The sequence below is a fragment of the Pteropus medius genome, unplaced genomic scaffold (assembly GCF_902729225.1).
Source record: "Pteropus medius unplaced genomic scaffold, Ma_sr-lr_union100, whole genome shotgun sequence".
Lineage (NCBI taxonomy): Eukaryota > Metazoa > Chordata > Mammalia > Chiroptera > Pteropodidae > Pteropus > Pteropus medius.
In genome coordinates, this window is record NW_024350927.1 from 4626962 (window position 1) to 4647584 (window position 20623).

At 50.3% G+C, this 20623-nt stretch overlaps 1 protein-coding gene across 7 annotated transcripts in view; it reads right to left on the bottom strand.

The window, feature by feature from the left end:
* Positions 1 to 20623, bottom strand: part of CLCN6 (chloride voltage-gated channel 6) — a 29209-nt gene that overhangs the window by 3630 nt on the left and 4956 nt on the right. Inside the window, exons 4-23 of one of the 7 annotated variants that reach the window (XR_005648526.1) lie at positions 20260 to 20325; positions 17634 to 17700; positions 15301 to 15407; positions 14601 to 14727; positions 13907 to 13974; positions 12666 to 12724; positions 11735 to 11867; positions 11005 to 11118; positions 10562 to 10728; positions 9893 to 10019; positions 7242 to 7368; positions 6793 to 6946; positions 6483 to 6642; positions 6287 to 6393; positions 5035 to 5221; positions 4022 to 4179; positions 3682 to 3838; positions 2240 to 2286; positions 1920 to 2027; positions 1750 to 1794 (exon numbers count right to left, since the gene is read on the bottom strand). Coding sequence is in view for 2 of the 7 variants with exons in the window: in XM_039842198.1 (XP_039698132.1) it covers positions 1669 to 1794; positions 1920 to 2027; positions 3682 to 3838; positions 4022 to 4179; positions 5035 to 5221; positions 6287 to 6393; positions 6483 to 6642; positions 6793 to 6946; positions 7242 to 7368; positions 9893 to 10019; positions 10562 to 10728; positions 11005 to 11118; positions 11735 to 11867; positions 12666 to 12724; positions 13907 to 13974; positions 14601 to 14727; positions 15301 to 15407; positions 17634 to 17700; positions 20260 to 20325 (2319 nt within the window). In the remaining 5 variants the exon portion in view is untranslated. Of the gene's footprint in view, positions 1 to 1663; positions 1795 to 1919; positions 2028 to 2239; positions 2666 to 3681; positions 3839 to 4021; positions 4180 to 5034; positions 5222 to 6286; positions 6394 to 6482; positions 6643 to 6792; positions 6947 to 7241; positions 7369 to 9892; positions 10020 to 10561; positions 10729 to 11004; positions 11119 to 11734; positions 11868 to 12665; positions 12725 to 13906; positions 13975 to 14600; positions 14728 to 15300; positions 15408 to 17633; positions 17701 to 20259; positions 20326 to 20623 lie in introns of those variants that run through there. The other 6 variants (XM_039842198.1, XR_005648527.1, XR_005648525.1 and 3 more) reach the window with 6 other exon arrangements.

Genomic DNA, 20623 nt, shown 5'->3' on the forward strand with positions numbered 1-20623 from the left:
ATTAGAGGATGGAAACTTTCAGCCCCACCCCCACCTGTGTGGGAAGAGGGGCCAGAAGGTGAATCTATCACTGACAGCCAATGACGTAATCATCACACCTATGTAATGAAGCCTGGATTAAAATTCCTAGACTACAGACTTCCAGGCTGGTGATCATGTAGGGTGCCAGGAGGGTGGTGTGCTGGAGGGGCATGGAGGCTCCGTCCCCTCTCGCACACCTTGCCCTGAGCACCTGGCCGTTCCTGAGTTACATTTCTTCATAATAAAGTGGTAATCTAGGAAATAAACAGTTTCCCTGAGTTCTGTGTCATGGGAACCTGACTTATAGCCAGCTGCTCAGAAGCACAGGTGACATCTGGGACTTTTGACTGACATCTGAAGTGGAGGTTGGGGGACAGTCTTGTGGGGCGGAGCCCTTCGCCTGTGGGAGCTGACATCATCTCCAGGCAGACAGTGTCAGAACTGAGTTAAACTGTAGGACCTGTAGCTGGTGGCCAGAGGATCAGAGATTTGCCTGATGTGGGGAACCCCCCCACACATATGGCGACAGAAGTACAGTAGAGTGTGAGTTCAGAAAAGTGTTTTTCCTAAATGGTCATTTATCAGTCGCTTCGAGAACTCGCATCTGTCACTGATGTGGCCCCCCACCATAAACTGTTGGGGCTGTCGGTGCAGCTGTGTCTCAAGGAGCATGATTCGACCCACTGCAGTAAACGTCAGAACCAGCTGTGCCGTTCCGCATTCTGCTGTCCCACGTTTTCACTTTAGCGAGCTGTCACTTCCTGTAGGGCGCTCTGCTAACGTGTATGGAAAGCCTCAAACGGGTGACGACTGTAGTGAAATTTAACTGGAGATCCCACGAAAGAGGACTACTGAATGCGCGACTGGACAGCCACGTGACAGAGGGCTGTTGAGCCACTGACATGTTGTTAAATGAACGTTTTCTGCTGTCAAAAGTAAATTTTTTTATAGATTAAGTGAAAAATTAGAGCATTAAAGAGGATAAATGATAACATACTCATCAAAACTTGTTACATAAAATTTCTACTAGATGCAGAGAAAAGAGAAAGGATGTATGTTGAAAAGTCACATCTCTGTAGGGATAAGGGTTTGGTATTTCTTTTTTCTTTACTTATATTTTCTTATTTTTCTATAACATATAATAAAAAATAGAATTCTAAAAAAAAAAGGAAAAGTCTGCCGCAATAATTACTAAGTGTTGTATCTCTAAGTATTTTGCTTGAAATTCTCTCATTTAATGTTATGAACGGATGGGGAACCCCCTATCCCCAGGAGGTGTTGCTGGGTCAAAGGTGAAGAGCCATTTGAGAGGAACGACGACCCTAAGCTTTTCTGGGATGCAGAAAAAAAGGCCGCTGTGCCTCTGGCGACATCTGCTGGCCATGCAGGAGACAGCACATGAGAAACGCAGGAGGCAACAGGAAGGGTTCGTGAAGCCTCCCCAAGCCCCACCCGCCCACTCGCCCCACTCACTCCTGGTGGGACAGCTGCAGAGGTGTGCGTCTGAGAGATCCCCCTGAGGGACTCTGATGTGTCCTCGGGCTGCGGAGCCCTGACTCACGTACAGCAGCTGTGGTCCCTGAAGGTGGGTGGATGGACCACTGAGGCTGGCGGGGTCCCCCGTCCTCTGGCGGAACTCAGACTCACCTCTCCCACCGCGTTCACCACCGGCAGGTGCCGCAGGCCCATCGTTCTGAACAGGCTGAAAACTTGGGAGACGTGGGTGTTGGGTGAGACGGTGAAGGGTGAAGGGTTCATGTACGGGGTGACATCCTGCAGAGCAGAGACAACATGAGTTACCTGCAGCCAGTTCCGCCCTGACCAGGATGGGACACGGGCAGCACAGATGGGCAGCAGCCCTTCCCTGCGGCCCATCTCAGAGGGGCCGCCTTCCTCACCACAATCATCCGCGGGTTCAGGAGCGTCAGGTCCAGGTCATGGATGTCGGGGTACCGCGGGTAATCCTCGGCCATCTCGGCATAGGAAAGGCGCGGCTGGCTGGAGCTCTGTAATCCCAACCGAGACACTAAGACACTGTCCTTGCACCGGGCACGGCCGCTGGCAGGGTCCCATTAGAGCCCCCTCCCTCTTCCCGTCCGTATCCGCCCAGCAACGGCCCTGCTGAGAGCGAGGTGGTGAAGAGCAGGGGCCAGAACAGGTGCTGCGGAGTGACATGGGGCGATCCGAAGCCAGCGTCACCCTGGGCAAGTCTCCTCACCTCTCCGAACTACCCTTTCTTCAACTGCAAAATAGACGTGGGTTATTCTGGAATTTAAATTAGAAAAGTGCTAACTAATAAGAGCTGTGTGGGTTGACTTGTGTCCCCCCAAAAGATATGTCCAATTCTTAACCCTTAGTGCCTGCGAATGTGGCCTTATTGGAAACAGGGTCTTTGCAGATGTCATCAAGTCAAGACGAGGTCGTACTGGATTAGGGAGGGCCCTAAATCCAATGACTGGGGACCTCATAAAAAAGGAGAGGCACAGGGAGAAGCCATGTGATAAAGAGGCAGATGTGACGTGTCTATAGTCGAGGAACACCAAGGATGCTGGCTACGACCACAAACTAGGAGGGACAGGAAGGACCCCATAGGAGACTCCAGAGAGAGCACGGCCCTGTTGATGCTGGACTTTGTACGTGAGACCTATGGAAGAATACATTCCTGCTCGAAGCCACCCGGTCGGTTGGGGCTGGATACAGCAGCCACAGGAAACCCAGACAGTAGCTCTTGTTACGGTTCACCCATTCTGACTCTCCTGGATTTTCCCTCAGCTTTCATTGCTGCTGACTGTCACTGGGCCACAAGTGACCACAGTGATCACAACTACTGGCCACTGCTCTGCCCCGATCTCTGCCCTGCACACAGATTTCTCTGTCCAGTACCCGACGCCCACTGCTCTACCAGGCCTGCTCGGGCTGGTGTGTGTGCGGGAAAGGCCTCTGTAATCCTGCGACCCCACTCCTCCAGCTTCCCTGTCCCGTGCTCCACACATCACCTCCACCCACTTCCCGCCAGGCTGCTCCTCCCCACGAACCATACCCTCAGGTCCCGGCCACTCCACCTGCGGCCCTTCCTGTCCTGCCCCACGTTAGCTGCTCTTCTCTAGGCCAGTCGGACCAGTGACCGCTGGCTGGCCTCCCCTGGGAGAGTCGGTTTAGAAACTAGGCCTCGAAGCACCGACTTAGCCTCCTTTTCCCAGCTCCATCTAAAGGGAAGAAGTGTATGGGGCTGAGCGAGTCTCAGGTGGCGACAGGGACATTTTGAACGATACACCCCGCCCCTGCTTATCTCTACAAAAACCAAATGAAAGTGAAAAAGGAAATTGCAGGGGAATTCACGGGAAGAATGCTATTTCTTGACAGAACATGTAAGAAAGTTCATTTGCACCCGACACTAAGACACCACATCAAAAGCCTGCAGGCTGGCAGAAGGACGCTTGACAAATGGGGCAGAGACCGACTAGGGGGAAGTCACACCGCCTGCTTCAAGTCACCTGGAGACGCCGACTGCAGCAGGGGAACTGTGGGCTGTGTGTCCCTCGACAGCAGCCCGCTGGCACGTGGACTCTGAGTAGCCCCTCTGTCCTCCCTGAGGTCGAGGGGTGTGTTCCTGCCACCTTGCCTTCCATAATCCCGGTTCGGAAAAGACGACAGACTTACCGACTGACTTTCAGAATAACAAACTCCTCGGACGAGCAGGGTGACAAGCTGCGACCGAAGGATCAGGCCGTGGAAGGTCAGAGGGCGGAAGCGTTCCTCCATGGTCCAGTCTTCACTTGGGGACTGATCAGGGTATAGGTTGGGGTAGGGAGTGTATCTGTTATACAAAAACCAGACGCTGCCTAGTATACCCTCAGCGGGATCACTTTCCGTCCGCACCCTAACCCACCCCGCCAATCGCCCCCAGACTCGGGAGCTGCCTGACAGGACCCGAGCAAAGGGCCGGCCTTCCTGGGGCTGCAGGCCACCAGCGCCTGCGTGGCGGAGGGCGGCCGCTCACCTCCGCTCGAGCATCTGCTGCAGGAGGTCCTCCTTCTCTGCCGGCTCCTCGGAGGCGACGTGCTCGTCACACACGTTCCGCAGCTCGCTCGACGGGTAGGACTTCATGGACTGGCTGCGTCTGCGCTGCTCAGCGGCTCGGGTGAGGATGCTGGATTTCTGTGGGCGGGGAGGAGGTGACGACGGCAGAGGTTTCTACCAGGGAGGCGGGCACGCCAACGCAGCATCTACTTCTGGCACAGCATCTATTTAGCTTAGGGATCTGGGTGACAGTGAGGGCCAGAAGCACATGCCCACCGAGGTGAGAAACCTCTGCGGGGGCCCAGGGGCTGTGAGTCGCGGGAGCCTTTCGGAGCCGGCGCCACAGGGCTTGCTGGACGCTGCGGTGTGTGCCGGCCTCACATCCCTGCTCCTGTGATTTGGGAGGAGCGTCGCGGTTCTCCGGTGGGGTCAACCCCTCTCCTACGTCATGTCTGGGTGGGACTGATCTCCATGTCCCCAAAGCCAAGCGGTGGCACATGGCCCAAGTGAGGCAACGGGACTTTCCCTCTGCCTGGATTTCAAATTGGGAGCAATCAGAGGACAGAGAGCAGGTGGCGCCGAGGCCGCCTGGTACCCTGAGTGTCCGTCAGCCGCCGGCACGTGCCCGAGGGCATCGCCCTGGTTCTTCACTTCCCTGTCAGCCCTGTGACTGTCGATTGATTTCTTTTTCCTCCCTAAGCAGGCCAACACCCACGTCTGGTGACGACTCTAGAGCCCTCTCCAATACACCTGCACACTCTAAGCAAGGAGTCCTGAAGACAGCTGATGGAAAAAAACCCGTCCACGTGCTTGCTGGGAAAACGGACATGCGCCCTGATGGTCTAACAAAGTCCACTCTCGCTGTCGAGTCTACTCACCGTCACATGTAATGAAGAGTGTGACTGTCCCTAAGCGCCAGCGCTAGACCGGTGTGAACATAAGGAACGGCTGGCCATCTCCTGCCCACCTTTCCTCTTGGGCAGTTTTCTTTACCTTGAATTTGATGTTGTTACTGATGAGCTGGTTGCCCTTCATGAACTCCTTCTCATTGCCCCGGTTCTCCGTGACCACCGGGAAGGCATGGTGGACAGTGGTGCGCAGGATGCTGACCAGAGACTGGATGCGGGTGTGCGGGTAGACGTAGGTCAGGTTGGGCTCCATGATGTCACTGGCCCTCAGTCTGGGGGAGGGAGGGAAGCCAGCCAGCCTCACGACAGAGCCTGCAGCTCCCCCGGAGCAAGCATGATGGGGCGGCGCTGGTCCTCCTGCACCGCCTGGACCACCTGCTCTGTCTCTTCTGAGCCATCTCTAGCACTTCCTCGAACACACGCTCCTCTGCACTTCCTTCCCCTTTGTACGTGACCCTCCCCCATGCCTGGCCAGCCAGCCCCTCCCTGCTTTGTCAAACTGGTGGGCCTCTACTCATCCCTTGTATGAAAAGTCCCCTCACCAAGAACCCCATCTGCTTGCCTAGGAGCACTGGCCAACCCCTCCTCTGTCCTCCAGGCGCACTCCAGGTGAATTGCTAATCATACTACTGGAATTAAAAAAAAAAAGGTGTCCTTTCAGACCGGGGATGGCACCTGCAGCCCACAGGTCAAATCCCCTTGCTCGCTCATTTACATATTGTCTGTGGCTGCTTCTGCGCTACGGACGCAGAGCTGGAGAGCTGTGACAGACCACATGGCCTGTAAAGCTGAAAATATTTACTACCTGTCCCTTTACAGAAGTTTGCTGTCCGCTACATTAGATGATAAGGGCCATGTGTGACACCCAGACACCAGAGGTCTAAACTACTTGTGGGCCGCTGGATAATTTGGTGACTATGCCCAGAACAATCACTGTTGAAGGAACGACATTTCGTTAGGCACACGTGAGGCAAGCTAGTTTCACTCCCAGGGCTTAGTAGAGCCTTCGTTTAAACATTCAATCCTAACACAGGCTTTATGCAGAGACCTCGCTTCCTATTTAACCAGCACGCCACAGGAACCAAACAAAACCCTGAAGTAGCCCTGTCTGCCTCAGCCCCCGCCCTGCCCCAGCTCCCGGCCACACCGTAACTGTTCGACATTCCCGACCATGCCCGGAAACAAATATGCTTCAATGACCTTCCTGTTATTTACTGTTTCACTGAATTCCAACCCAAGAATCTAAATAAACATTTCCTGCCCTAATACAAATATTCCTTGGGCCCTAGAGTTGATAAATTCTGCAACCAGGACATGCGGAGATATCACGGCCTTACTTGTCCATCTCCACCTCTGTCTCCCATTCCAGAAGTGGCACCCCTCGCAGGCCCACGTGGATATCATAAATGCCCTTATTGAAAAAGTCGCCTGTCCATTTGGCCACCTGAAAGACAAAGCCAAGATTTAAAAAGAGGCTGCTGTGGGGTGAACGTGGCCCTGAACCTGAAAGAGGCCTAGAAGAGGCGTGCTCACCATCAGAGTGATCATAATGGGAAGTCCGTAGGTGATCTCATTGGTAGACTCAATCAGGATGACTGTGAGACTGATGGTCATACGGACGACCCCACCCAAGAAAGCCGCGGCACCAATCAGGGCGAAGGTCCCTGAGTAGATATGGCCCAATCCAATGTAGCTGGCGAGGAATGACACCAAGAACAAGGCTTAGAGTCAAACCAGGCGAGGGGGGCGGGGACTATGGTTCACACGCTTGTGCATGGGCACACATGTGTACGCACACGCGCGCGCGTGCACACACACACACACACACACACACACTCTGTACCTTTTGAGGACATTGGCAACTAAACGTCCAAACGCAGCTCCACAGAGCAGAGAAGGCACAAAAAGGCCACTTGGAACAGAAATGCCGTAAGTCCAACATGCAAGCAAGAAATAGAGGACGAAGAACAAGGCCAAAGTGATGGGGCTAAAGGTACCTGCAAGGCAAGGACCGACATGAGTCCCACTCCCAGATGCCGGCCAAGACCCGCCAGACCGCCTCGGCTCCTACCAGGTCCTTCCGTACCCCAACCGGTTCACTTCCAACACCGGAGGCAGAAACTCTAATCTTGTCTGGGTTGGTATTACAAAGGAAAAGTCCTGTTCTTGCTCAGAATTAAGGGCAAGCCTGGCTGTGTCTGCGGGCCAACAGAGGGTCAGAGAAATACTAACCATTTGTTCTCCGCAGAAAAAACCAACCACCCAGGAGTGGGCAGGCACACGGATACTCACCGTCCTGGTGGAAGAGCTGAAGGATGGCAGACTCCTGGGGATTGAAGAAGAGTGTGGCCATGTCATTGTAGGTCTCGTTGGGACAAAAAAAGTTCTTGATACTTGAATTCACATCTTCTGACGTGACCTAAGAAACAGGAAGCAAAGACAACACAAGGTCAGTACACATGACTGGGGCATTCAGTCCTCAAGCGGGGGGTCCTCATCTGGGTAGAAAAAGTCTGGCTTGCCAGCTTTTCCCGTAAATTAAGCAGGCAGCAAAAAATAGATCTACACCCAAGAGCGGCCAACTGGTATCATATTCCTTGCTTCTGAGAATGAATGAATCAGGACCAGGGCCCACGTTCATCCACATTCATAATGGAACTATAATCACAACTGTGATGCATAATAGATTTGGCCCTGCCTCCTCTCCCAGTGCTGATGAAGTGATATGGCTGGAAGCCTGGCCTGAGAGCCCTGTGGACTGGGGGAAAATGAGGCAGGCGACAGACAAGTGGCTGGGAGTGGACAGGTTTGTCGAGGAGTGTTCAGGGTACTGCTCGACTTAATGCCTCAACTTCGGCTCCAAATGGAAACAGCCTCCACTCTGAATCTGCTGCAGGAGGGAACGTGCTTCCATGCGCATCCTGATGCAGATGCTGTGCTCCTGGCCGCCCCTCCCCAGGTTCCGCCAGGCTGAACAAAATCCCAGCTGGAAAAAGATTACTTCTCCGCATTTCGGCCCTCTCATTCTTTCCACTTTTGTGTGTCAGGATGAGATCCTGATACCATTCGACTCATGAGAGGACAAGGTACTTGGAGTATGACAGTTCTTGATCTAGTTGATGGCGTACGACAGTATAGGGGGTGAACTGCACGCCTATCGCTAGGCAGACAAATAGAGCGTTATTACAAAGCTCGTTAAGGATGTGGATTTTTCCTGGATTCAATTCTATTAATAACACTGCAGAGAAGCCCTTCGGTGGGACACTGTAACACTAGGGGAGGGGTTAGTGCAATCCTACCAGGTGAACCTGGCTGGGCGATATGGCTGGATGAATGAAGGCTGCCATGGGGAAACAGGACAGCGCCCCCTGTTGGTGGAACCTGGCAGGGAAAAGCCGGCAAATGAGAAATGTGTGCGGAACAGGGCCCTGTGGACAAGCTGAGACGATCACGCACTGACTGGCACACGCAGTGCTTCCCAAGCCACGTCTGCAGGAACGCGGTCCTGCAGCTTTCCTGGAACGAGTCACATGCACTGAGCAGCATCACAGCGCTTGCTGGAAACCGGAGTGTCCGCTAAGAGCAGGGCACAGGCTCCAGAAGCAGACGGATTTGACACTCTAATTTAGCGACCCTGGGAGAGGTATTTTATTGTGTGATGCTTCAGTTTCCTCATTTATAAAATGGGAATGATACCCGTCTATGCTACATTACTAGCTGAGTGACTTTGGTCAAGACCTCACTTTGCCCAAGTTTTCTCATCTTAAAATGGGGATACAGTACGAGCCAACATGGTAGTGGTAAGGATTACATGAGATCACGTATGTACAGTGCTTAGTGGGGTATGTGGCACGCAGTACACGTTCCAAATGTTCAGCGTTCTCACTGGAATTTTAAGGGTCTTAGGCCACCCTACATTAAAGAAAATTTAAACTTCTGGTTAACCCGTCCGACCACGGAATCCTTTTCCATTTGTTTTTAAATCACATAAGTCAACATTCCTGAGAACACATCTTAGAAAACCCTGGTCTGGTAAATGAGGATAACTAGGAACAGAGATTGGCAATTTTTTTCTGTGAAGAGCCAGACAGTAAATATTCTCGACTTTGCAGGCCACGTACAGTCTCTGCTGCATATTCTTTTCTTTTTGCAACTCTCTAAAAATGTAAAAACCGTTCTTAGCTTGGGGGCTACGTGAAAACAAGCAGTTGCCAAGGTCCAGATTTGGCTAATGGGCCATAGTTTGCTGCCCCCTGGTCTGATACGTTCTCGCTGCTCGTGGACTGGTCTGGGGGACAGTGAAGCAGCAGCCATCCAAGACAGAGGCCCCAAAGCGGCTCTGATGAACTCGAGCGGCTACTCAGGTACTTCAACAAGAAGACAGGTACAGAGCACTCCCCAGGCTCCACCCTCAATGCCAGAACCACACACCTGGCTGCCCATAGCCCAGCTTTCAGACCCACCAGGTTGGATCAAAAACACAGGGTTGAGTGAGCTCCAATGCCCACCTACTGACCTTGTTCTTTCAGGGAAAGGTTACAGAAAATACCACATACTCCTAGGAAGAGAAATGGAATGCAAAAGGGACGCATGCCAGGAAATGACCAAACGCCAGGAAGAACCAGGACCGCGGTTTGCCCTGAGACAGACACTCGGTTCTCCCGGACTTAGGGCGACTCTTGTAAACTCGTGGCGGCGGGGGGGAAGGAGAGGGAGAGAGGGAGAAAGGGAGAGAGAGGGGCGTTCTCCTCTGTGATGACCAGGACCGTTCACAGATGTGCAGGAGACAGAGGATGCACATCCTCTCTCAAGTAAAAAACCTACTACACATTCCTCTCTCTCTTAAACCCAACACGTCCATTAGCCTGAGACGGAGGCATGTCATACATTTCTGGATTCTTCTTGTAGGTGTAGGATGAAGGCAGCAGGTGCTCTGGGCTTACCTGGAGCAGGAATGAGTCATTACCGACTTGACTCGAGGACGATATCTGTCGGCATTCTCCTAACACCATTGAGGCCACAAACACCACCACCGTGGTTACCAGAGACACCAAGAGGCTCTCTAAGACTCTAGGGAGCAAAGCGCAGTTGTTATTATGCGATAAAAGACTCGGGAACTCAAAAACGTGACTGCCTACCCCACCCTCATCTCCTTGAAGAGCACACGCAGCAGCCCCTGGTCGGTCAGCACACGTGCAGAATTTGTCAGTGACGTGCTGTGTTCCAGCAATTACTATGTAAAAAGTGGGCACCCAGGTACATGGGTTGCTATATCCACATCATCGCTCTCCAAAGGACAAAATGGGCTTTCGTTTTAGGTCCCAGGGGCGAGAGTCTCATGGACTCCTCTGACTTTGTTATGTGTCCTAGTGGCAAGTCAGGGAAGGCTAGGAGTCAACCAGCAACTCTGATGCCAATTAAGCTTGGACTCAGCCTTCGGCCTGTCTGACAAACGCAGAAGATTTATAACCCCGCCTACATTCCCGACCTCAGATGTGAAATCGAGCTGGTGTGGGAGGCAGCATCTGCTCACAGAATCGCCTCCCTCGGGAGAGATGGCCCACGCAGCGCGCAGGGAGCCACGCGGGCAGGGGCGGCGACTGCACAGGTACCTGACCAGCTTGGGTTTCGGGTGCACGTTCCGCATGCGGTACTTTGCAAGCCTCTTGTTCAGACAGTTGAATGTGGCTCCCAAGAGGCCCCCAATGATCCCCATCACGACGAAGAAACCCAAATCCATAGCTGTCCAGAGATGACATTTTTTATCAGAGTCAGAGCACTGAGAGAAGGGGCAAGGGAGAGAGAGAAGAAAACCACGGTGCCCATGAGAACAGGAAGGGACAGAGCAGAGGAGACAGACACGAGAGGGGTGGCTCCTTCTCTCCGTGAGAGCCAGTGCCCACGCCGAGCAGGGGGCAGGCGCAGGAGACCAGCGGGGCACAGATACCCCACCTGAAGCTGTACCTACCCTTCCGATCACTTCCCCCTGGTACCTTACTAAAGAGCAATTGTCATAGGTCAAGTAAGAAATTCTGGGGGGAAGGACAAAACATACCTTAAACTCGCCGAAGTTCAGCAATCCAGGGAGCTGGAAAGTGCCCCAACTTCCAAACTGAATCCCGGAACGAAAGAAGTTGAGGGTGAAGGTGGCAGACATGGAACAAAAGAGCTAAGGGGACAGGTGACAGAAATAAGAACATTCAATAGTGACAAGTCCTACTTTCTCTCTGATGCTCCCTCACAAAACCTCCTGCCCCCATAAGAACCTGCAAACTCCAGGTAACACTGCAGCAAATACACCCGCTGTGTAAACAGCCAAAAATCAGGCCACGAGAAGTTTCCCTTCCAGCAGCCTGTTGTGAGAGCTATTTATTTAGAGCCGGTTACGGACCAGCTCCCGTGCCAGAGCCTCATAACCACAGGAGAAAGAACCCGCTCCTGAGGAAACACGAGAGGAAGAGCATGCTGTGGAGGTGGGAGACAGGGGTTCGAGGGCGGGCTCTGCTGCCGCCTGCCTGACCGACCACCGCCAGTTCCGCGTGTCCACGTCGGACGGTTCATCGAGAGAGGATAACGGCAGTTTGATGTGGGGATGAGGAGGGCATGAGATGTATAACAAAGGCCGTGGTTTGGCGGTGATGGGCGTCTAGAGCAAAGGAATTTCCAATACACTGAATCATCCCGTCTCATCGAAACTATGGGGAAATGTACTGAGTAAGACGTGTCCAGCTTAAATTTCGGGATGGGGCTAAGCGTAGGAGGTTTTCACCAAAGGCCCTCCTTACCACTTTCCACGTGAGCCCCTGGTTCCAGAAGGACGAGCCCTCCTCCAGACTGAACAAGGTCCCCCCAATGGGAGCCCCAAAGGCTGCAGCGACGCCGGCAGCCGCCCCTGCCGACACGAAGTCCCGCTTGTCTCTGAGGAGGGAAGACAGACACAGACGGTTTACCCGAGAAAGGGCCCTCAGGCAGCAAAGGCAGCTTTTCGCTTCCTCGTCTTCCCGTGTTTGATCTTGGCACCCATGAAGTCAGGGCTTATGAGGGCAGGGCTCTGGCGAGGCTGGCTCAGCAGCAAATATGGTATCGCCTGAGAGCCGGCCGCTCTTCCCCGGCCTGAGTTCCTGCAGGTGGAGGCCTCCTGACGTCGTGGAACCCCAGCCCCCGCTCAGTCCTGCTGGGCCGCATTTCCACCAGATTCCTTCCAGAAAGCCACGGCATCAGTGAAAACATCGAAGAGCTGGTTGCGTGCAGAGGAGCAGGCAACAGTGACTTGCAGAAACACCAAGACGAGAAGGTGGACAGCTCGGACCCTGGGCCTTGTAAGGGGCGCAGGAAACACGCAGAAACCCCACAGGCTGACAGTACTGACAAGAGCACCTTCTAACCCAGAAAGGCGGCAGGCCAAACACATCGCTTTGGAATAAGAAACGCATTCTTTGTAATATGCCCGTGGACTCCCTCGGCCGTATTTTTAACGTGCGTTGCCTGAGATGCGCCCAGGCCTTAGGGCCTGATGAAATACAAGCCATGATGCCAGCCTGGCCCTGTGCTGGTTGTTTTCAGAATCCCGCAAAGCCCACCTCCTTTCTGATGTCGGGTTCCGCAGGCACCTGCCCAGCCCGGGAGACTATGAGCCAGTGAGAGCAAGTATCAGGTCTTAGGGACAGAAAAACAAACTTTTTTCAAAAAGAAATCTAATTCCTAACCTTTCCGTACCTGTCACTTCGGAAATAGGGGAAGTTAATCTGGATTTTCCGTAAGGAGATGCTCTGAAACTAAAACGAGAGAGAACGACGTCAGAGAGGGGCCCGCAGGGACCATGGCTGCAGGAACCCAGGACACCGGCGAGTGCCCGCGGCTCGAGCACGCCCGGGAAGATGTGATGTGAGAGGGGAGGGTCCAGGATGGCACCCCAGGAAAAAAAGAAGTTAGCTTGGGGAGGAACTTCCCCCCACCCCCGCCCCCGCCTCTCCGAACCTAAGATCTCCAGAAACTGCACTACGCTTAGTCAACAAGTCAGAAACAGAAAGGGGACAGGAAACAGCTGAGCCAAGGGCTGGGTGGAACTGAAAGCTGCTGCAGAGGACAAAGTGAGCCCTGCCCAGAGGACGAAGAAGGAAGGGGCCCAAAGCGCCACCTTTCAATCTGTCCAGCAAACGCTCACGCTGCTGCTCGGGCCTGGCCTGGGCCCCCTCCACCTCTCAGCTCACTTCCGGGAAGATGCGAAGGAGAAGAGGCAGCAGCAAGAGAGAGAGCAAAAGACGGGCTCTGGACGAGAACCTTTTCTCCCTGGCTTTGACCACTATCACAGTTGCTCCCTCCCCTTGGGACATGAGAGGTACAGTCAACAGGTGATGGATCACAGGAACTGAGGCTTCTCAAACCTGCAGCCCGGAATCTGGAATCACCCGCCAGGATGGGGGCTTTGCCTGAGCTAGCTCCTCACCCTCTCCAAGCCCTAGTCTCCCGCTCTGAGCATGAGGATGACAACTAAACCCTTGAGATGGCTTTGGAGAAAAAAGGAGTCTGGCCCAGCTGTTATTATTCCTGTGATCCTTCAGGTGGAGTCAGCAGCCCTGGGCCCAGAACCACCCCAGTGGAGCTTCCGGCCTTTGGTGGCACTGAGCTGACCCACTGAGCCACCTTACATGGAGGCGTTGGGCAACAGCCGTGGGAGCACCAGGCAACTTTCATCTGAATGGACTTTATGCCCCATCACTGCTCCTAAGACTCAGCAGGGCCTCGTTAAAACTTCAAAGTACCAGTTACTGGCTCCCCTGGGAGACAGGCCATGTAGTTTTCACATCGACTCAATGACATCAGATTCCAAAGTCATGTTAGGGTGGGGTTTTCCCAATGGACTTTTTCCAAACGAGACCACAGACACGACTCTGGGACATGCCCCTGCCTGGGAGGCCACCGAGGGGGACGCACCTTCCCAGCCCATCAGCCCTTACCTGAGGGAGGCCAGCACCCACCACCGCGCCACTGTGGATCATGGGGCCTTCCTTCCCCACAAAGAGCCCTGGGACAAAGTAAAGAAGGGAAGCCATCAGTCAGCACAGAACCACCTCTGGGTCAGGAGACCTCTGCTGCGTAAACCTTTCTCTTGACAACTACAAAATAGAGATGATCATATGACTTTATAAGGAAGTGAGTCGAATTCCCATCAAATGAGATAAAACATTCTTTAGACTCTAAATCGGGCATCGGCAAACTACAGCCCGTGGGCCAAGTTGTAGGACTAGATTGCTCAAAATGTTTCTTATATTCTTACACAGATACATTTTAGATGGTTATATAAGTTTAAGTACCTACATAATATCTTCCATTTTGCCTCTTGGCCAACAAAGCCTAAATAGTTACTATTTAGCTGTTAACACAAAAAGCTCACTGACCTTGCTAAAGCCAAGTCCATAACCAACTCTAGTCATTCTACTTCAAAACGGAATGGTGAATTTGTCAGAGCTCTCTAAGTGGAAACTTACAAAGAGTGTCTGCATTTAAAAAAACAACAACCGATCAACAAAAAGTGCAGAGATCTGTTAGAGGGCAGGCCCTCCAATCCCCATCCCCTTCATTTACACACATACGCTTCTCATCTCCATCCCTGGAATACTTGCAGGTGAGAGTCAGAAAGGCCATCCTCACCTCCAGCCACGCTGAGCAGCACTCCGAAGGCTTTGCAGAGCAGGGCGCGGAGACGGACAATGCTGGGCACCTTCACGCCATTCAGATAGCATTTGATCTCGGGTATCCCGGAACCTGCTGCCACTGGCTGGGGGAGAGGAGGCACGCCCACACACTCAGACAGACTGGCCCTCCGGCCGACCCTCGGCAACCTCATACTGATGGCAAACTGACCCCATCAGCATCAGCATCGCCCTGCAGGCCTGTGAAGACATGGATGCCTGGCCCCACCCTGGGCTTCTGACTCAGTAGGTCGGAGGGGGCATGGGAGGATGTGCCTTTCTAACAAGCTCTTGGTGACTCAGTATCACCTGGGGAGCCTTTCAACAATCCATACAAGCACCCCACTTCCAGAGATTGTGATCACATTCATCTGAGCTGGTACCCAGGAGTCAGTCATTTTTAAAGTTCTCTAGGTGATTCCAACGTGCTCCCAAGGTGAAGAACCACCCTCCTATTGTAGATTTTCCCTCTGCGATCTCACCAGAGGCTGTGACCTTTACTTTCAGAAACATCTCCAAGTGAACAAGAGGCCACTTTCTGCAGGAATCTATAGTCTAAGCCTAATTCAGTTCTCTGACATTCCAGAAATAGAGATGGAGTAAGGAAATGCAGGATCCCCAACCTCGTAAGCAAAAAGGTAGCACCCACACCACCTCACCTCAATTAGAACAAGAAGGCTCCCCAAGAAGACAAAAGTCAAGTTGAAACCCAAGAGTTCGAGAAGGGACAGGGCGAGGCAGCCTTTCTGGCTGCATTCCTCCACCGCTACAGAAACTGGGTTAAGGAAAACCTGCTCACCAGCCGGGGTGTTCCTGCAACAACCTGAAGCGGGGCAGCTTCTCCTGTTCTGAAATTTCATAAAAACTGCCTGAGATGTCATCTACATTAAGTATCCTTTTTAATTATGAAATGCTTCAAACACTACAGAAAGTAAAACCTTGTACGCCCACAGCCTGAGCTTTAACGAATCTCATCGTGATTCCATGTTTGGTCCACATATGTTTTAAAAATTAAAACATTAAGTACTATTAAAAACAAAAAAACAAAAAAAACAAAAAACAATGTTTCTGTCTCACTCTCCCCTGGGAGAAACTAACCTGAAATTATTGTGCATCCTTCTTCCCTCTGTGAAAAATAATATAAACAAAGCCACTTTGAAATGGAGTCAGAGCTGCCATCCAAGACAGCCTGCCCTGCGCGTCTTCTCAGACCTTTGGAATGTAAAAACTGGGCAAATTAACCTTTGGACTAGGCCTAAAGCAGCAGGTATTCTAGACAATTGTTTGCAAAGATAACAAGAAAGCAGACAATATGACTATCACTCTAAACTTCCTTTAGAATTAGCATCACTAGGTTAGCTTACTCGCATTTTACAGAAATTCCTTCCCTAGCTTACTAACACCCAAAGAAATTTCTTCCTCATTCATGTAATTGTTCCCCTTCCCGTTAACATAAATACACCTTGCCTTTGCCTCTTATCACGATCACCTGAATCAGTGCTTCCCAAATAGCTATTCTTTTGAATCTCAAATAAATGCTTGCTGACTTTCACTTGGTTTTTATTTTTAGGCTAACGCTTGTATATTTTCATACGTATCCATATTGTTCCATATGTTTCTGAAATTAAAATAATGGTATAGCATTTCTGGCACATGCTACAACTTTTCTTTTTCCTTACATCAACATTAAGTTTTTGAAAATTAGCCAGGTCGATCGATACATAGTTCTGGTTCACTCGTTTTAACTTCTGCATAAAATTATATTAGATGAACATATCAGAAATTTTCCGTTTCCCCATTTGGTGTGTGATTCCAACTTCTTGCAATCAAAAAGCTGCAATGAACATGTTTGTAATGTCTGAGGCTCACGGCTGGGAGAGGAGATCATGAGTCATAGGAAGGTGGAAGGTGTACCTTCCTATTTATTAAATTTTCATTTCCTCGATTAGTGGTGAGATGAGCACTTTTCCATAGGTTTACATATGAGCCATTCAGTTTTTCTCTTCTGGGAATTGCCTGTTTGCCTCCTTTGCTAGTTTTTCTATTGGGCTGTTTGGGCTTTTTTTCTTAGAGCTGAAGTTCTTCCTATATTCTGAATATGAATTATTTGTCTCTTAAATGCATAGTGAATAACCTCACTGAGGCTGTGGACTTGTTTTTCACTGTTTATGGTGTTTTATTGTTGCTTGGGGTTTTTGTTTGTATAAATAGAATATTTACTTTGCTGTTGGTCAAGTTTACCAATCTTTTCCCCTATACTTTGTGCCTTCTGTAGTTTTAAGAAATAATTCTCTATTCTTGGAATCATACAGTCTGTTAAAGTTTTGTTTTGCCTGGTTATACCTTCAATCCATCTGGAATTTATAGTACAAAGTAGGAATCTAATTTTATATTTTTCCAGATGGATAACCAATGTCTCAACATCTTTTATTAAATAATCCACTTTCCCTTCACTGATTTCTAATACTAACTCCGTCATTCACTGCACTTCTGCGTGCGTACAGGCCAGTTTCTGCTTCCCTAATACTTTCCATTGTCTAATTGGGTGTTCCTGCACCAATCAGACACCGTTTCAATTGCTACCTCTTAAATTATATGTCTTGACATCTAATCAAGTTCCCCTGCTTGTTGTTCAAAACTATCTCAACTACCTTTGGCCCTTTACTCTTTCCAAACAAATTTAAGAAGAGAATTTTCGAGTTCCATGAAACATTCTATTGGAATTTTCATTGGAATGACATTGAATTAATTTATAGATTGATTGGGAAAAGCAGGCATCTTGGTGGTTTGTGTCTTACCAACCATGAATATGAGGACCTCTATTAATTAAAGTGCTCCTTTTGTGTCCTTCGATAAAAATTTAAAACCTTAAAGCCAAACGGCTAATAAACAGCTCTCTGTAGATCATGTCTCCTGTTAAACTCATTTCTAGGCAAGAAAGCAATCCAGGGCAGCTGACGTCTGGGAACACCGAGAACCGTGAAAAGGATACATGTCTCTACTACTCCAAACTTGAGCTGGGTGAAGAGGCGCACAAAGAAGTCCACAAAGAGACCCACCTGTGAAGAGCAAGGGCGCCGTCACACAGCTCTTCCCCGCTGTGCTACAGGCAGTGACCCCGAAAGCACTGACCGCCCCCACTGCATCCTGGCGGCTGGTCACACGAGCCCGCGTTACCAACCAGCATTGGGTGAGTGGGCTTTCGCTGGTCATTCTGCTTTCTCCAGGAGACCCCGCTCCAGCCTGGCCCCACCACCCGCCAAAGAACAGAAGAAGGGGGGTACAGCTACGTTGAGAGAAAGAGAGTAAAACAAAGAGAAAAAAAGATGCAGAAAAAGATGTGAGACCAAGAAAGGTCACCCGCGATTCGGGAGCAACAACGTGGAGCCGTGTGAGGGGCTGCTCAGCTCTCTTCGAAGGCAGTTTCCAAAGAAACACTCTAAAATGTCTTCAGTGATGCTTAGCTGGGTAAGCGTACAGCTTAGGATATTACTGTGAATGCCAACATTCGCTTAGGTGTCTACGGCTTCTGCATGTTTGTAATTACTATCGTATATATAAAAAGTCACTATTTTCACTTATAACCGTCTTGTATAGTCCATGGTTACTCAGGTAAGTAAGAGAAAAACCTCTCCGGTTCCACTATTCCACTCTCGTAAGTCCCTGCTCTGGGCTTAAAGGAGAACTGGAAGACTTCCATTTTTGTAGATTCAGGATCAAAGGTTACATTCCTTTAACGCTAGACTTCCCTCAAGCCGGTGCCCGGGGGCTTTTAAATACTGGAGCAATAAGAGGTGACAGATCAAAGGATAAGAGATTCAGCCGCATGAGGTTGCTATGTCATAAAGGCAGGTCTGCCTTCCCACAACAGGAGGGCGCAAGGTAAAGTTGCTGGTATTGGCAAGTGACAGTTCAAAGGAGTTTGACATGAAAGTAGCAGAGAGACTGATACCTAGATAGCTAATGATTTTGCCTATTACAGGAAGTCTGCCATCAGAACCATAATAGCAAAACAGACTCTCTGAAATTTCCATAAAACAATTAAACCAACCCAAGTTGCCCTCACAATGGTATCTGTTAGAATATCACTAAAGGGGCCTCTACATACCATTTGTTTTAACTAGAAAGATGCTCCTTGACCTCTAAATTCACTACAGTAAAAATCTGACCAGTGCCATGAAAATCAAAATGGCGGTTTGGTCCTTGTGGCTGTATTATATTAAATATGTGTTTACGCCCTATGGGTATATCATGTAGAGTTAAGCAAGAGACTTGTGGTCAATTCCATACAGAGGAAGGAGAGAAACAGGCTTCTGCTTAGGAACTCGTAAAATCTCTGTTATGGACTAAATATTTGTGTCCCCGTCCCCCAAATGCATGTTGAAATGCTACCCTCCCATATGATGGTATTGGGAGGTGGGGCCTCTGGGAGGCGATTCTGTCATGAGGGTGGAGCCTTCACAAATAGGATTACTGCCCTTATGAAAGAGACACCAAGAGGGAAGGGGGTTAAGGAGTGGGCGAAATAGGTGAAGGGGATCAACTGTATGGTGATGGGCAGTAACTAGACTTATAGTGATGAACACTATGTAGCATATCCAAACATTAAACTATAGTGTTATGTACCCGAAATATATGTTATCTTGTAGACCAATTTTACTAGGATAAAAACAGAGTGAAACAGAGAGACTCCAAAGAGCTCTCTTGCCTCCTTCTACAATGTGAGGACACAGCAAAAAGGTGACCATCTATGAACCAGGAAGGGGCCCTCACCAGACTCATATCTGTTGGCACCTTGATCTTGAACTTCCCAGCTTCCAGAATGATGAGAAATAAATGTCTGTTGTTTAAGCCACCCAGTCCACGGTATTTTTGTTATAGCCTCCTGAATGGAGGAAGACGACTCCCTATTCTAATACTGTATGGATGGAAATTTAGATTTGACATGTACCATTTTGCCTGCTAACTGGTCCAGGTTTTCTCCTCCAGGTTTAACCACAGTAAGTCGGCAGTTATGGTTCCAGATGCTGCACTACGTTAACTGTTGGCAATGTTTCGCGATCTTTACTTGTCGGTGATCTCATCTGTGAATGTGCTAGCCCCAGAACCTGTGCATTCAGGTCCTCCTCTGCCCACAACTGCTCTACCTTTTAGATAAAATGAGCGATGGGCAGGGAAGCCCAGGACGGCACAGTAAATTCACCGAGATCCATGGTGTCCTGCGTACTGGTATACAATGCTAAAGAAAAGGGCATAGTGTTTGGTTTTATTCCCACTTTTTTGCTTTTTCCCTACAGAGTGACCTCAAGACACACTACGCGTCCTCCTTGCTACATTATCTACCTGACAGGACCATACCGTACCACAGAGACAGGGCCTGACCAAACCTCGAGTGCTTTAAACAGCATCAGAGTTGTATGGCTCACTTTCATTTCATAAGGTAGAAGCAAAAGAGAAGTATGAACAACAGTGTCAGGTTACTGATTTAAAAAAAAGAAAAAGGAAAACAGACAACGTGATCTCTTACAATGACAAACAAGTTATCCATCAGGCTGGAGTTTGCCCTGACCCCCCTCCGCCCCTCCGGCCAGCCATCTCCCAGTGCCCCGCCTGCTCACCAGCCCAGTGCAGACTCCGATGGCAAACACCACCATCCACTTCACCGCCTCATACCTTCGACCCTTCTGTTCACACAGGAAAAGAATGACTCAGTTTGTTACAGGGTTAATTCACAGTGGGGAAGGAACACATTTTGGTCAACCAGTTTTAGAGTAAATTTCGCATGGACAGCAAAAATGGCAAAGATGATGTCTGACAGAGAGGGTGCTTTACAATGCAAAAATAATGAACTCTAAGGGGCTAGGCCAGTGGGTACTCTGCTCGGCAGGATGAAGGGCTAAGGTATTTCATGAAAGGAACTAAAAGGCCAGGGGGTAAGGGTATTTACTGGAGCATTTAGAACAGAAAAAGACGCTGTCATAA